Source organism: Pistacia vera, unplaced genomic scaffold (assembly GCF_008641045.1).
Source record: "Pistacia vera cultivar Batoury unplaced genomic scaffold, PisVer_v2 Contig421, whole genome shotgun sequence".
Lineage (NCBI taxonomy): Eukaryota > Viridiplantae > Streptophyta > Magnoliopsida > Sapindales > Anacardiaceae > Pistacia > Pistacia vera.
Genome location: NW_022196248.1, coordinates 234,678 through 252,050, shown reverse-complemented (window position 1 = coordinate 252,050; position 17,373 = coordinate 234,678). Strand labels below are relative to the sequence as shown.

General features: G+C 34.0%; 3 protein-coding genes across 6 annotated transcripts in view; 1 reads left to right on the top strand and 2 right to left on the bottom strand.

The window, feature by feature from the left end:
- The first annotated feature begins 1,458 nt into the window (after positions 1–1,458).
- On the top strand, positions 1,459–5,454 carry LOC116142874 (calcium-dependent protein kinase 17-like). Of its 2 annotated transcripts, none has more exons than XM_031428285.1 (5): positions 1,459–1,566; positions 2,025–2,868; positions 2,967–3,263; positions 3,859–4,257; positions 4,575–5,454. In XM_031428285.1, exons 2-5 carry the CDS (start codon positions 2,280–2,282, stop codon positions 4,832–4,834), a joined length of 1,545 nt encoding a protein of 514 aa, XP_031284145.1. In that variant the 5' UTR covers positions 1,459–1,566; positions 2,025–2,279; the 3' UTR covers positions 4,835–5,454. The 2 variants fall into 2 exon arrangements, with proteins under 2 accessions (XP_031284145.1, XP_031284146.1); XM_031428286.1 differs by having other exon boundaries at positions 2,382–2,868; positions 4,575–5,238.
- LOC116142877 overlaps positions 4,066–17,373 on the bottom strand; it is a 57,069-nt gene continuing 43,761 nt past the window's right edge. Inside the window, exons 2-11 of one of the 3 annotated variants that reach the window (XR_004130056.1) lie at positions 11,659–11,810; positions 11,232–11,319; positions 10,499–10,709; positions 9,991–10,044; positions 9,402–9,496; positions 7,982–8,107; positions 6,870–6,959; positions 6,296–6,437; positions 5,556–5,605; positions 4,066–4,188 (exon numbers count right to left, since the gene is read on the bottom strand). Coding sequence is in view for 2 of the 3 variants with exons in the window: in XM_031428290.1 (XP_031284150.1) it covers positions 6,312–6,437; positions 6,870–6,959; positions 7,982–8,107; positions 9,402–9,496; positions 9,991–10,044; positions 10,499–10,709; positions 11,232–11,319; positions 11,659–11,810 (942 nt within the window). In the remaining variant the exon portion in view is untranslated. Of the gene's footprint in view, positions 4,189–5,555; positions 5,606–6,146; positions 6,438–6,869; positions 6,960–7,981; positions 8,108–9,401; positions 9,497–9,990; positions 10,045–10,498; positions 10,710–11,231; positions 11,320–11,658; positions 11,811–12,223; positions 12,284–17,373 lie in introns of those variants that run through there. The other 2 variants (XM_031428291.1, XM_031428290.1) reach the window with 2 other exon arrangements.
- On the bottom strand, positions 12,790–15,528 carry LOC116142876 (UDP-galactose/UDP-glucose transporter 2-like). Its single transcript, XM_031428289.1, has 7 exons — positions 14,935–15,528; positions 14,806–14,834; positions 14,498–14,699; positions 14,130–14,372; positions 13,910–14,011; positions 13,378–13,485; positions 12,790–13,199 (listed from the first exon to the last, which is right to left on the bottom strand). The coding sequence occupies exons 1-7, from the start codon at positions 15,058–15,060 to the stop codon at positions 12,948–12,950; spliced, it is 1,062 nt and encodes a 353-aa protein (XP_031284149.1). The 5' UTR covers positions 15,061–15,528; the 3' UTR covers positions 12,790–12,947.

The following is a 17,373-nucleotide window of genomic DNA, read 5'->3' as shown; positions in this document are numbered from 1 at the left end:
GATGATGCTCAGCTTGTTGTGCCATTAAGCCAAGCGCCAGTGGAGAAGGAGATTACAGAATCAAGGGCAGCTGCTAACATCATCAATGTGTGATAGACTTTGTTTGTTTAGTGTTTGGTTGAATAATTTTATATGTTTAATTGTTTAGTGTTTACTATGTATGTATGTTGAATGTTGAACAATTTTATATGTATAATGTTTACTAATTAGTAATTATTATGTATGTTTAGTGTTTAGTGTTTACTAATTATATATGGTGAAGTTTGATATAAATATGAAAAATATTGATAATGAATTAATGATGTTTGGTGAAATCTAATCAAATTTGATTTAATCATCAATTTATTTAATCAAATTAACCAAGTTATGAAAGCTTAATAAATGAATTTTATACCAAGTTTTTAAATAGTGCAATTTACATCTTCAAGTATGTAATTTGAAAAACAAAAAACAGTGGAAAAATTGCAATTAATAACAAAAACCTGTAAAAATAAAAATTTACAGAAAATGACATTATATGCGGGTGACCTGCAGGTTGACCCGTACCTGCACAGGCGGGTATGAGTCATGCATATGTTGCCCGTTTTACACGTGCCCGTGTCTACCTGGCCCGTGTATGCCCGCCCGCCCATTTGCCAGGTCTAGTAAATATGTCAATGTTATTAGCAAACTTGAGGGATGAAATTGTTCCTTCCACGGGTCAATGTCTCTTTCACTGATAATATATATTAGTGCATTTGAATCATTTAACTCTTTCTAAACGTGGATAAGAAGATTCATTCAGGCGTTGTCAAAAGTCATGAAAAGTTTAAGTATGGCTGCTCCTCTTTATTTTCAAGTTTGGCATATCCTCTTTTCCCATACCACCATCCAAAGTTTTAATAATTTATTAAATGAAACCATAGGAAAATATCTAGGGAATAATCTCATACAATTTATTTGATTAAATTAAATATGCACACGTATTTCTACAGCTAATCACAGCTGGAATTAGCATTTACCTCCTCTTTCCCTACAACTGCTATCCATCTTCTTATTATATGAATTATGATAAAGCAATATGCATATTTTCAGCCAATTATATTCACCCCAGAATTATGAGGACATAATCATGGCCATCCACCCATGGCTGCTCTTCTGGCTTCCACTCCCCACTTACTATTAAATTATCTATTTTTTTGATAAAATAAGTAAGAGAAGGTTCCTTCAATTTTAAACAACCAATAACACACTATCCATCCTGTAAGATCATTATAATTGCACATGTGTGCACGTGGGGGTAAATTTGTAATTTAATATGACAAAACGTGTAAGTCCGTGACACGTTTAAGCAAGCGTCTGGGTGATACTCAGACTATAACTTTTTTGAGTATTGCTCAATATTTCTCAAGTACCAAAGTAGTTATAAAATATTTATTATTATTTTAAAAAGAACTGGTTCTTCCGGTTACCTGTAAAATGTAAAGAAGAGTTTTTGAACTGGTAAGAGAAACCAAAGACTTCGAGTTTTGAAGTGGTGGTGATGGAGTTGTTCTTGTTGTTGTTCTTGAATGTTTCTTCGAACAGGTCAGTTTCTGTCTTTCTAAGTAAATGGCTACTGTCTGTTGTTTGATGCATTATATGTTTCGTTTGTTAAAGTTCAAAAAGATTTCAACTTTGGTATTTATTTTGTGTCGGGTTGTGATTCTGTTTTGGTGACAAAAGTATATGTTTGTTTCTGGGTTTTTCGTTTTGGTCAAATTGAAAAAGTTTACTTTTCTTACTTTAGTTTGAAAATTCTCATGTGGGTGAGTTTGAGTTCTATTGTTTAGGTTCTGTTTTGTGTGTTTTGTTCTGGATTTGTGGACAAGCTTGAAATAAAAGTGGACTGTCTTTATTTTCTCTGTTGTAAATGTTATGTTATAGAATTTCAAGTATGATTTAACTGAAAGCATAAGAAATATGAAATAAAATAAAAGAGAATATAGAATTATGGGGTTTAAGCAAGTTAATCTGAAATTGTGAAATATAATTTTGTGCACTAGCTGATAGATGCAAGAACATTGAAGACCGCCAGTTTTTTACTTTGGAAATTGGAGGCTTTGTTCGTAATAAGAGTCTAGTAACGATGGAGGGCTAAGTCAGTTTGAAAGTTGGTTCAGTGAAATTGTTTTCATGGGAATTGAGCTGAACCATTTTTGCTTGTGACATTGACCTTTGAGCATAAAAGATGGTGGTTAGGTAGTATTGAAACTCAAAAGCTTGGTCTTTGTTTGTGGGTAGAGTTGTGTGTCATTGTTATGGACATAACCAGTGGTGATGAAATCACCCGGTCTTCAACACAATCCCATAATTGTTACAAAGTTCCGAACCTTAATGAAGCTATTTTGGACGCAACCCAGATCTCAAATTTGAGTGATCAGTATGTTCTTGGAAAGCAGTTAGGATGGGGTCAATTTGGTGTCATTAGAGAATGCTTAGATAAGTTTACTGGCGAGGTTTTGGCATGCAAGTCAATTGCTAAAGATAGGTTGGTTACGGTGGATGATGTTTGTAGTGTCAAGCTGGAGATTGAAATTATGGCCAGGTTATCAGGGCACCCTAATGTTGTGGACCTCAAAGCAGTTTATGAGGAGAAGGAATATGTACATCTGTTGATGGAATTATGTGCAGGTGGAGAGCTATTTCACCGACTTGAGAAATATGGGAGATTTCCTGAGATTCAGGCTAGAGTAATTTTTAGGCAATTGATGCAAGTCGTTAAGTATTGTCATGACAATGGTATTGTTCATAGGGATTTAAAGCCAGAAAACATTCTCTTGGCCACAACATCTTCATCTTCTCCAATCAAATTAGCAGACTTTGGTCTTGCAACCTACACAAAATCTGGTAAGGCCTATAACTTTCTGTATCATTCAGTGTATATTGCAATTTTAAGTCAGGTTAGAAATTTTCTTATTCTTAGCATGTTGGTTTCATGGCAACAGGCCAGAATTTGCTCGGGACTGTTGGGAGTCCATTTTATATAGCCCCAGAGGTATTAGCTGGGGGTTACAATGAAGCTGCTGATGTGTGGAGTGCTGGGGTTATCATGTACATTCTTCTTAGTGGGATGCCTCCCTTCTGGGGAAAGACTAAGTCAAGAATTTTTGATGCTGTTAGGGCTGCAGATCTACGATTCCCGTCTGATCCTTGGGATCACATCTCTGAATCTGCCAGGGATCTGATCATGGGCATGATTCGAGTAGATCCTTCCAAGAGGCTCTCGGCGGCAGAGGTTCTTGGTATGTTGGTTAAACCTTTGTGTGTGTTAGAGATTCTTAGTGTATGACAGTTGGATTACAAGTTACTATCAAAAGAATAGATGTTGTAGTTAAGGGAATATAATTGATGTAAAATTAACTCAGCTATGGAATGATTTATTTTGGATTATTAGCATACAGAGGCATTTCCTTTGGCAAGTTAATAAATGTCGCCATATTTGAGTAAATATGTTTTGAAGAGGCTCTCAAGACATTTAAATCGGCCACTTGGGCTATCAAATGAAAGCCATCTAGATGCTTGGCTTGCATATTAGTCCGCCTTCGAGAGACTCGATTGTCGATTTGATTATTTCTATGAAAGAACAAATTAAAAAAAAAAAAAAAAGTTTCACTCATAAATAGTTTTCCCAGTTTGGGGTTTTATCAACTAAAAGTCTGACATGAAGTCATATTTTTAATAGGTATAATGTGTTAGTTGATTGCTGTATTTGACTAGTATAATTATGGAACTAGTACCTCTTGGTACTGCATGTTAAGTGTTGTTTGTTTCAGATGCCAGGCAATATGCACTTTTTTCCGAACATTTGCCTAAAATACTGGATGCTTTCCTCTGCAGCCCACTCCTGGATGGAGGATTGTGCACAAGGAGCTGAAGGACCATTCAGGCAGGATGATCGGTGTTGTAAAGAGCTGGAAGCGGATGGAGGTTCTTTTTCTGCCTCATTTGTCACTAGGAAACAGGACTACAGCTTCAGTGACGGTCAACTGGGACAGTCACCTGCATTTACTTGTAAATCATCATTTTCTACTTTGGTAGTTGATGACAGTACTCCTTGCTCTGGATATGGAGGATTTTCCTTTAGCAGCTGCTGTGAATCGAGCACACCAGACTTCTCATCTCCAATTCCATCAATGCCAAGCTTCACTTTCTTCAGCCCAAGTTCTGCTGTTGAACAAGGAAATCTTTCCTTAGGATTTAGGGTCAACATGTCAAAACTGGATGAAGAACATGGAGGTATATATGTTTTTATTATTCCTTGCCACATTTTTTTTTTTTTTTTTTGTGTTTATGGTATAATGTTAGAATTCTCGGTCAAAAAAGCTCAAAAACTTTTTTCCAAAGAAAAAGCACTGCCTTTTTGTTTCACTTCTGGGATTATCATCACTTCATAATGACATTGGTTTTAATAAAATTTAGGTAACTAATAAATAGATTGGCAGTTGTCCTACTGTAACATAGTGGGTATGGTGATTTCTAGTAATTGTTAAATTACTGCTGTGCATGAGATGAGTGAGGCATGCTTAGCTGTTTTTTTTGTCTTTGTTTTACAGATGCAGAATCAAACTTGGGAAAGCTATTTGTGCTACCGGATTCTACATTTCCTGTTAAGCGCAAATCAGGAGAAACAGAAATTCGGAGGACTGGAATCTTGGGTTCAAGGGTTTCAGGCATCCACAATAAAAGGAATCACACAATTGGACTTGGTGAGTTTGATCAGCTTAATCTCATGGTTACTGAATCAGTGATACGTTGGGCATCATGCACACACATCCCAACTGCCCCATCTCTTAGATTATCGCTTGTCTGCTAAAAAGTACAAGCCAGAAAGATCAATAGACACTGACACTGACAGAATTGGTGTATCTGAGAAGCTGAACTCCTGGTGTACAGGGCCTGTATTGTTTAGTTGAAAATGGTGTGGTTGAGTTATGATGCTTTTCTTATTTGGAAAATATTTTTTATGAGCAGCAAGCAATTCTTGTAATGTGTAACTTTGAGAAATCCAAGGGTTGTTTTGGTGGTCAAGAATGTTTGCTTTCATTGACTTCTTGGAGTCACCCATCACATATTTGTGGTTTATTGTAAAACATTGGGTTTGTAGGCATGCATAAGTTGGTCCGAACATCCTAATCATTAAAAAAAAAAAAAAAGTGTAACTTTGAGGCTAGTAATAGTATAACTGAACTGATTGAGAGTGTTCAATCTCTAATTTTTTTCATAATGAAAATAGCAGAGAATGCCATTTCCATTTGTCACATCTTGTTTGGATAACTTTTCTATCTCTTAGAAAAATGTAATTTGCTATGTCAGATCAACTGTAAAAATATCATCAAATAAAATTAATATTAATATTTAACTCCGTCAATAAAAGATATTTTCAGCTAATTAAACACCAAAACATGCAGCAATTATAGAGAAGAATATTTCACGTTAGTTATGATTATATTAAACAGTGGATAGATTTGGATGCCAGCTCAAATTAGATTAAGCACAGAATCTGAATGAACAAATTCAATAAGTTAAAATGAAACCTGAAGTTGTCGAGGGATGTGAGAAGGCATGCTCAACGGCAATCCCAGGTCTGCTTTATTGTCATATATGCAAAATATAAGATTCAGGTTTAGTGTCTATTTGTCAAGTTTTCAGATAAAATCAATAAAGTAATTATATTCTCTTTTTATTTATTTATTTACCATTACCATCATTGGGGCTGAATGAATATGATTTCTTAAAAAATAAGAAAACCCATCAGAAGCATCGCAGTACAGCAGTCCTATTGCTTGATACTTGGTTTGGGCTTGAAATAAACTTCAAAGTGTCCGCAAAGATTAATCCATCTCACGTTGCCGGAATTTTCATTCAGGAGAAAAAAGTTTACAGAAACCAATCAAAGACACTGGCAGTGGCACAATACAAACGGGTGAACAAAACCCCAAAATTTTCTCTTATCATGCACACTGTGTATACAGCAATTAAAAGGCAAAAAGGCAAAAAAAAGTTTAGCTTAAATTATGCAGCAAAGTATTCATCACTTTGACTATTCTCTTATGATACAGCTACCTGCTATAGCCTCTTAAACGTTCAATAATTTAGTCAAGTCCGACTTAAGAAATTGACCCCCGTTGCTTCTTAAGCATCAAATGCTGCCTCATTTCTTAACATGACAGACTTTGCAAAATTTAAAAAATAAAAATAAGGACAAATGCCATTCATCCAGCACAATCATTACATTTGCTTAAGCTAAAGGTAATAAATAAAAAGATTGCATCACCTATGTTAATTTACTTTCACGAAGACGGGGCATATTCTTGGATTGCTGTTGCGAGCTTATTTCGATCCTCCTCTGTTTTTGTCCTGATTAAGAAAGTACGTGCCACAACGGTACCATTATCATTACTACCAGTGTCGTCACTCTACAAAACCCAAGCAAGTTATCAGCCATTAATTGCAAGATTTGTTTACTCCATAAACGCTACAAAAAATACTTCTAATTGCATATGTGTAAGTTCCTTGTATGGTTAAACAGCTCATTTCAGGCCTGAATGACTCATCTTGCTCTCCTAAATGATTTTTGACAGATTTTCACACGCTTTCAAACATTTTACCACATAATAGAATTTATTTTTATCTATTCTATAATAACGTGAACTAAGAATAAATTTCAGAGACTACACAGACAAATTCCTTTTGCTATATATATTTTCCATATTTTATGATTTCAGCGACAAAAGAAGCTCCAAAATGACTTTAGGTTCATACAATTTAATGGGGAAGAAAATGCACATGTTTGTCCATTATAACTGATTGATCTTAAAATATGCAATATTCATATCAATATGTTTTACCGAAGTATGAAATATTGCAACAAGGGAATTCTTTTGTAAATTTGTCTTGATTCCCGGATATAACAATGCATTAAGCAGCACTTTTCCAACCTGCCACAAGAAACATTACAGAGAGTAGAATTATGTATCTGGTTAAGAAAAATCATAAATGCAATCTTGAATGGTTAAAACAAGAGGGAAAAAGGGGGAAATATGAAAAGTCAAAAAAGATGTTCCAGAAACAGGGGCAAACATGGTACTGTAAAGAAAATGAACATAAAAGAGGGAATTTTGTTTAAGAAAAAAAATCCAAATTACCTATTTCCACATATAATTATTCAAGAAACAATTAGATACCAAATATTCAAATAAGAAAACATTCCCACATCTAATTGTATGAATGGTATATTAAATTGAAAATCAAATTCAATTTGATTGCAGACAAGGCCATTTTCTTTATTGTTGTTACTGTTGTCAGTATGTTTGAGGGAGGGTAGGGAGGAAAGTTTGAGGAAAACAGAGAATAGCACATGTACAACACTAATGTGACAAGTGGCAACGGTTCAAACTGCTCATGACAACAATGCCATGAAAATCTGATAGTCGCAGCTTTTTCAAGCAGAGCTGCTTCAGAATGACCTTGCTAGAAGCTATTTCATTATTTTTAAGATGCCAGAAGCTATTAAATATAAGAATCAAAACAATTCAAAACCCCCTTAGAAAAAGTATGCTCTACCTGAACCTATTTGATATAGCCATAAGATAGTTTGGTTATTTTCCACTAGAAATTGCTGAATAGTGTCATTGCTTGAAGCAATCGACTAATTTATCAACCCATTTTACAGTTCTCTACCAATACTAAGAAAAAAGAATCTAACATACAAAATTTCAATTTCTCCCTTTCAATTGATCAGTTAATAGAGATGATTCCAAGTATTATGTTGTATTATTAATGAAAAAAATTAGCCAACCACCAGCTTTTCTTAAATGGCAATAGACATGGTATGTCATTACCAGTCAATAAAAATCAATAATAATTTGCATTCCACTCCTAGATTCAACAAGCCACCAAGAAATAAACAAAGCACCCAAGTTTCACTCTAACATGAATTTGAATCAATAAGGAAACATACATCATTTCGAACAAGAATAGTTGGTTTGGACCCTTTTGTACCCTTGCTGATACCCTCCTTGCATTTAATGGAAAGCTGCCCAGTGCCTTTATCTTTCCATGCATCTTTATCAGCAGGATCACTTGACTGGACATATCAAAAGAAGAAAACAAATAGATTTACTAGTGAGAATGTCGGAACAAACACCATGTCTCAGGTGAAGCAAGAGGCAAAGCAAAGACATCTCAATCAAAATAGAAAAACCATTTCAATGCATCAATTAACAACAAAACCAAGCCATTGGTAATGTGTGCCCATCAATAGAACACCATCCACAGCCAGCGAATAATGAAGCCAAAGATGGAATGGCTTGACATAAATACAAATAAAGTTTTTGTGAATTGGTTCAGGACTACATCTCATAAACTAGTTTTCATTGAATTCTTGCATAACATAAGCTCATGCATACACCAACATAGACCACACAATACATATACACAAGCACAGGTACATATGCAGGCAAGTATGTGTATGGATGCTGTACAGACAAGCCCGCAAATCTAATTGATGCCAAGTGACACATGGCAGATGTCTATTACCATTTTCCTAACCATATGCCTCAATGGATTAGCAACCTAATTTATGCATCAGAGCTAGTGATCTATACAGCATATAAACATTCACATGTCTTAAGCCAAGATATACATCCCCATAATTCCATTGAGACCACATAAGAACATAATCTAGTCATCAAACCTTTGCTACAAATATTTTCTCTTTGGCCTACGATGACACAGCAGATACTTCATAAGTTGCAAAGCTGAAAACAAAATCTGATGATTTTTTTGAAAGGAAACAAAAGTATTTACTACTGTGAAAAAATAAAAATAAAACCACAAACAGTTGATCAGGGCAACAGAATCTGAGGATAGAAGCAACTATTTCAATAATTGCAAAACTTAAATAGTCAAGATTCCCAACTGGTTGGAATATCAACTCATCTGTAGCCAAATCCCTAATTTGTTGTGCAAATGCACTATGTGTCACTTTGATACACATTCAAGCATTGCCTCTGCATTAATTAAAACTGTTTATTTAATATCTACTACAATTCAAAACAACCTCGTTAAGCTATAAAATGAGCATTTAACTTGATTCAAATATGAAAATGGAAATCTTCATAGTTATATGCAAGTTAAAATGCATGTAGCAATCTGATACATAATACAATCACACATCAAATACTGCCTCTAGAAAGATATGTATCACTCGTAAAGTAAAATCTCTAACCATGCAGAAGTAGCAGTAAAAATAATTTTCCTACTATTAAAATACTGGTAAAGCACATATGCTATAGCAGAATAAGGAAAAAACGAAAAAAGTTTCATTAAAATACTGTTCCAACAAGCATAACCTTGTATAAATTTTCTTCAACAAATACCTTTACATAAAGTTTGCACTTGACTTCATGGACTACAACAATGCCTTTCTCTTCAGACTTTTTCACTGATGGGCTGCTAGGCTGGGGTAATTCATCTTCTGGTGATACATAAAGAGGGATTAATACGTATGTGAAAGGAGATAAGTGATTTCAGGTCATAAAGAAACAAAAATAAATATATTTTTTCCTTCATCAAACCCCTGCTCCCCAAGCACAAAGACAAATTAAACAAATCCTCACATTATTTTAAGATGTAGCAAAATAACCTTCTCTATGAAATTCGGAAACTAATCTACATGCTAGAGGCACTGTGCCTAAACAATAAAAGGAAACAGTTGACAGAATTCTATTACAAACCTGCCCGTTTTGATCAACAAGCCAAAAGCTTAACACTTCCCTTTACATCATGTTGATACAAATGATTAAGATAGCCAACTTACTAAGTGAATTTGTGAACTTAAGAACAGAACAAGATGAATCAAATAAATCACATGCAAGTGAGCATGGAAATGCATGAAAGGTTTAGAAGTAATGACTTAAACAGAGTGCGATGACAAGAATGAAAAAAAAAATAAGTCTTTTATCTCACCGTCGTCAACATTATTTGAAACATTATGGTTCATGAAAACTGAGCTTTGATTTCCTGAAACAGAAATATAAAAATAACATATTAGAAATCACATCAATCTCCGAAAAGTAGCATTTAAATTCAATACTTAAAAAACCAGATTACCAATATCAGTTCTTATCAAAAAATCATCATTTTCCAGGCACTAGAGACAGACAGACATATATTATGGAGAGATCATTTCGAAGACATTGAGGACAACATAAGGTATATAGTGTGGGTATAAAGGATTTTCAGGCCACAAACCTTTTGGTCAACCAAAATTTACCGGTGGTACTCTTATGATCAATTATAAAATGTTTAGACCTTTGTTATTCAAGTAAAAGTTAAGTCATTTGGCCTTTGCCATAACATTTTTAGAATTAAAAATTAAATTTAATCATAGTCTATAGACATGTTTCAGTAACATCTTAAAAGTCTTGAAAATTAAACAAGACAACTAATCAAAGTAACACAATAGAACACCCACCGAAGAAAAGACTGGGTTGACCACTTGAGAATATTCCAAAGCTTGTAGTCATAGTTGCTGGAGCAAATGTTTTATCCTGAGATGATTTTACCTCCTTATTATTAATTTCAGGAGCCAATTTTTTTTCAGAAGTATGAGTATCAGCAGAAGAGGAATTTCCTCCTTTCATAGCATTTGCTTTGAGCCAGTTGACAACATCACTGAATTTCTCCTGCAACAGGTGGGCAAATTTAAAAAAAAAAAAAAAAAAAAAAAAACCCATGGGGTTAACAAAATAGTCACAACTGCCCATTTATGTTATTACGTATTGATAAGGTATCGTGTAAAGGCTTAAATGACATTTGAGAACGTGCAAAGAATTTTAGAATTCAGCAAGTAGAACACAGTGATAGGAACATTTCCCCCAACAAGGTGGACTAAATTTCAAAGCTGTACTTTGAAAATGGCCTTAAAAGATAAATTGTTAACCAGATTGTGTTAATGTAATACAGATCATCATTCTGATTCTTATCATTGTAGCAAAACAAGTCCTAAACAGGTATACTTGATTATCATACTAATAGTTTGTTCAGTTCATTTTTTAAGTAGATACCTCACACATAAGCCAAATATAAAAAATCAAACCAATCCAATCCAATCTGCAAATCACGGGGACAAAGAAGAAGAAAAGAGTAATGGTAATTAAACTGCACCCAAAAACATTCCATGTCTATAAACAGTTGCTGGAAATTACCATAATGTTTGATGCATGAGTCAAGTAGTCTCGAACACCATCTTCCCAAAGTTCCTCGGGGTGATTCTTTAATTGAGATTGCACCCAACTGTTCACACCAAGTAAGTACAGACATATTAGGTATTAAACAAACTTCAACAATATACAATTACAGTGGAAAAAAGGAACAGTTGAACAAATTCAATTAAATTCTACGCCAACGAACAAGATAAGTAAACCCAAATTTTCAAAGAACCAAAACAACATTAAATGTTACCTAAGATAAGTAAGATATAAACTGGTTCAATTATGACAATATATGACAACATACACAATGAAATTGATCACATTATCAAGCCAACACCAGCAGTACAAACATACAAAGAGAAGGAAAGATGATCATATACTTCATTATGAAATTGCAGTTACTGAAATAGGGTAAGTGGACCTTGCAAATTGGGTATTAAGTGCTCTCACGTGCTGACGGGATGACTCAGCCCGTTGCATATCCAATGCTGGTGTCTCCGTTGACGGCTGTTGGGATGGCTCAGCCCTATGAGAATCAAATGCGGATCCTGCCAGTATTCTTTTATTCCGAAACTGGGTCATCAATGAAAATTTTAATATAAGACTTCATATCAGAATGAAATAAAAATGAAATAGAAGTAATTCAATGTATGCATCTAAAACAAACTAATTAATCAAAAAATTATCTTTTCCAGTACCGTTTCGTATCAACAATCCTCAAGTTTAACCAAGCTAAAGAAACAAACATATGTTTAAAAATAAAAACTTGTTGCGTTTACATTATATGAATTCTCGAATAAGCTGAAATCCACCGTAACTAAACCGCATAGTAACACAAATAAGCTAACCAATGGAAGTTGAACATTTTTTAAACCAGCATCAATAAAGCCACGTGGTATAGAAATTAAGCTCATCTGTGTATAAACCACCTCATAGTTCATCCAGAAAATAGCAAAAAAAAAAAAAAAAAAAAGGAAGAAACTTACGGCGGTGTCGTTCGGGTCCGATGCCGAGTCCGACGCAGCGAACGTTTCGTTCTTTCATGAATTTTTTTATTATTTTATTTTATTGATTGTAACTGAATAATTTAAAAAAAAAAAAAATCAAAAGCAGCAACGGGTAGATTAGGGTTTTGGTCAAATTTTGGTTTTCTTTTGTTTCAGCTATGATTCGGGGAAAGAGAGAGGGTTAAAAAATAAAGGGAATAAATTAATTAAAATTGAGATGATATCAGTCGTTGGATCAGGTGGGGAACTGAACTTTCAATTGAGACCGTTGGATGAAGGGGCCCGCCATCATCTATTGTTCAGCTCCACATGGGCCACGTGCTGTTTGAATGTTTACTGGGATGCCCATTCACGGCCCACTGGATTATGGGACCCAGCATTTTCACATCTGAATTCATGCAATAGGTCTAGTTAAGCCCAAAAAGAAATATTTGCTGAGAGATCATACTCTAATTTAGTAATTATGACAACATTCACTTTGCCTTAAAATTTCCATTTTTTCTGGCACAACGTAATTAATCTAATTAAATTAAATTCCCACAATATTGAAAGAAAAGAATGCTTTATCATTTTCAATGGAGAACTTTACATCACATTTAGCTATTATTTTCTCTCTTCTTCTCTATAACTAGAAAAGCAAAGATATTAATCGAGAAAAAAAAAAAGAAAAGGCAACAACAGGGCAGATAGAGCTTCCTAAAATTTACACAAAGGGTCTTTTCTCGTCATCCTCTTCATTTTCTGCTGACATTTTCTCTACCTGTAGTGAGGATTTCCTGTTTTTGGCAACGGTATATGAATTCAGAGTCCTAGAGGGGGCTTTATTTTCCGGCAACATCTTCAATATGATCCCCATAGCAATGAGCAGCAGCCCAGTCCCATGTTGTTCAGTTAACGGCTTTGTAAATATCAAGTATGAAAGCAACAGAGTTACTGCCTTTCTAGCTGTTGTTATCTGCAACCCAATACATAAATATCCGTTAAAAAAGTGAACTTGAATGATGAGACCATTAATGATGTCCTAATACTAGGTAGCATTCGAACCTCAAATATCAAGAATGCAATCACTACAATAAAAAAATGATTGATGCAAAGGTGAAATCATGTAATTGAAGCAGAGAAATTTCGATTACCATGGCAGTGGTAGCAGCTCCAAAAATGGCAATGAGAGATAAAACAGAGACTTGCCCCACAAATGTGGCCATGGCTTCGAATACTAATACCCCATACACATACGGATGCTGCAATTCATTTGGAAACGAAAATAGAGTTATTAAAAAAGGCATTGTAAGAAAAATAAAAGAACAGATTCACTGCTGTCATGTAACAAAACATATGATTAGCAAGCAAGGTTTTCATTTTCAGTCCATCTAAGTAGAACTCATGAATAATCCTCGCACATCTTCTGGTATAAGAAGTCCTTCACAATACTTTATGTTTAATGATAAGGTCTATTCCCAACCTCTGGAATTAAGGTAGAAAATATTCCTTCTTGAATGAGTTTAGCGGTAGTGAAGGGGACATTCAAACAGATTATTGACTTTTTTCTAGAAAAATTGTTTAGGTCGGCAGACTTCCATACCTTTATCGTATAATTCACACAGAGATAACTTCTTCCAGAAAAAAAGTAAAAGAAAATTTTGAAAAAGGCATATAGTTCTTTACTTGTGAACATGAATTCCAGGCCCTAAAGAGCTCTCCCGTCAGAATCATTGGTGCAAGTAAGAAAGGCAACCCAACTACTGTTGAGCAGAACAGCATCTCCATCTAACATAAGAAATGTAATTAAAACCAAAAAAGAAATCAATAACACGAAGAGGAAATAGTTTATTTCTCATAAAACATCTTTCATTCATACATTCAAATAATGAATGCTGATGATTACCTGTGTTGTGTCAGGATTCATGGTAAAAATTGCTTCTTGGAAATTACCCAGAAAGGAATCCATAACTAAAGCACCCGAAATCATTACGACACCAACCATACTAAAATTTGGAGAAGTTTGGGCGTCCGCCAAGGTGAAAAGGATCAGACCAACAACTAGAAGCAGAGCAGAGATGTATTCATGAAGTGGGTATTTCCTTCTCAATCCAGGAATAAAGGCACCCATTATCATTACTGGAAGTACCTAAAAATTCACAAATAGCAAAAGCCATCAAAATTACATCACATAAGAATCAATCAAGGAAATCGTTTTAACATGCATTAGACATTTTTTTTAATAGAAAATTAGGAACTCGTATGCACGTTTACCTTTGTGGATTTGAACATGATTTGAGCTGGATAGTTGAGGAAGGCCAAGGAGCCTTTTGTTAATCCATGAGAACCCATTAACACGGCAGAGAGCTTTACATATGTTTTCCACGGATTCACCATTTGCTTGGTGGTGAAACCTTGCAAGTATATGAGTACCAAGTATACAAATCCTTGTACAAAAGTGAAGTACCAACCATAGCTGTAAAAATCAAAGACTTAATAAGTAAATTACCAAACAAATATTGCATATGATCAAAATATAACATAAAGTTGCAAACTTTGCAACCCTAAAGAGAATTATATACCTGAATTGAAGCCGATTATACACATATTCCTGAAATAAAAAAAAAATAAAAAAAAAACAGAGTTAAACTCAAATGCATGCGCAAAAAAAAACCCATAAAAAAGGGTAAAAATATATAAGTAAAACGAACCTCACAAACGCCATTAACGAGATAGCCAAAGAAGAAGCCAGAAGAACAAATAAGGAATTGGTGCCACTTGGGTCGATCAGAGAGGGAGATGCCAAACAGAGACCTTGCCTGGTCTTCGTTCTTCATGTCTGATGACCGACTCAATGAAATAGAGAGAGTCAAAATAGTCTGCTTAATAGCAGAAGCGGTGGTGCATGTGGGTTCTTGACTAGTATTAGTGTATTACTATTAATGGCAGAGGAATTGATTTAAAGAAAGAGATAGTCGATTGATGACATGAAGAAGAAAAGTATCCAAGGGTAGAGATATAAAGATTAAAGAGTTGTGCTCTACAAATTAAGTAAAACATTAAATAATGGAAGTCTTTGTGGTAAAGCGTTTCAGTTTGGTTTGGAGAGCTTGAAAGTAGGAGGATTTTAAGAGGGAATTGGTATCGGACGAAGGGTGAAGAGGAGTTAGGGCGTTTTCCAAGAAAAAATTATTTTGGTTTGAAGGTGGCATTTGGGTTTCTCGTGATGATTTTTTTTAATTCAAACAAAACCAGACTCATCTCTCTATGTGCCTTTCACGTTTACAAGTCTCTTGCATCATCACCCTCCCTGCCAAGTTGAGTGTATTTTTTAGGAGGATTTATTTATTTAATTTTTTAGGTCTTTTTCATATTTTCGTGAGAAGAGAAAATTACGGGTTTGAAATCTCACCCGGATTAGATTGGTGGGATTTTGAATTGGGTTAAGAAGATTGAAAGAGTTTTTTCCGTCCATAATGAAACAAATGCGTTGAATAATCACAATTTGGAAGGGAATTGAATTTGTAGGGTGGCATGAGCATGTGATTGCTTATGCTTAGTTGAGGTAAACAAATGGTAATGGGTGATTGAGACTTTAAGTTACACCTTTTCTTGCTTCTTACCCATTCATAGTCAAAACTCTAGTATTTAATTTTTCTTTTAAATAAAAATATGTTCTATAAAGTAAAGCCATGTCTCATCAATACATTTGAATAGTTAAAGATTTAAGAAAAAATGATTAATTAAATAGATGAAAAACGGGCGAGTAGAGGCGTGTCAAACCTAGTAAGCCAAAAGCCGCCTCCCTCTTCCTCCACACCATAATTTCTACCTCCAACAACATTTCAAAGGCTATTTTTATTAAGTGAACAGTCATCAAAATTAATTAATTTCTTTTTTTGCTTGAAAATTAAAAATATATAATTATAAAAACAATGTCCTAAACAACTGGAAAATAAATAAATTATAATTATTGGAGTAGAGTCTGGGCCGATTCAGTTCCAAATTAAACAACAGAGTTAAACTATTGGGCCCGGGAAAAGGCTTTTGACCATCGAATCCCACATCTTCATTTTTAGGGAAGAGGTTTGGATTGTGAAACTATTTCTTTCTCAGATATTATATTTACGGAAATGATAAAGTCATCGAAGATTGTGAACTGATTTTATGCACCTAATAACGTAGTAAAATCTTGATCATCTATTAATATTCAGTTAAAATTAATTAATGGTCAAAATTTTATCACGTCATTCGGAGCATGAATTCGGTGCACTACTTAGGTGACCGTAACATTACTCTTTTATTTAAGCAATTAAAGAACAATATTTTATAAAATTATAAGAAAACAGACCCCAGATCCAAAATAGCTTGAAAAGGAACAAAATATTATTAGATTTAACATTTCGGAACTTGGTATATTCTTATAATTTTTAAATATTTTAGTTAAAAAGTTAATTCTTAACAAAAATAATAATAATGCTGATGACTTGTAAACCTTGAAATATATTTTCCATTTCAAATTTAACTGAATACAAATTGCTCGAAAGTAATATTAATTTTAAAAAAAAAATAACATTAATCATCTGCAAATAATTATACATCCAATCAATAGCCGTTAATCATGTGGCTGTACTGACAGATTTATGGTCATGAAAAAAGGGGTTTGAAGGAGGTTAATGGGAAAGTCAGGGAGGCAGCTGTTTATTTTGTTCATTAAAATTACGTACTGTGAAATAATTACACCATAAAATACCTATTTTCTTTACTACGTTTCAAACCTTGAAATTTATATTTAAAAAAAAAATTATTTTAGTAACACATATATTATGATTGGACACGTGATATAAGGAGGTGTAATGGGTGTTGCAGATGTGATTGTTACGCCTCATATAATATTTTAAAGTAATGTTATACTAACGATTTCTTACCAACTTTATTTCATAATTCTGACATATCAATTCACAATTAATTAATCATAATTTATCAAGTAAGACTTAGATGAAATCTATTATGAGCGGATCAATGACGAAGTATCATATCAAGGTTGTGAAATGATATTTGTGAGAAGAGATTGTAGATGTAACATTTTTTAATATTTTATCTCACTCTTGTTTCATTCCATCCTTAATATTTGGGTTAAACCTCCTTCG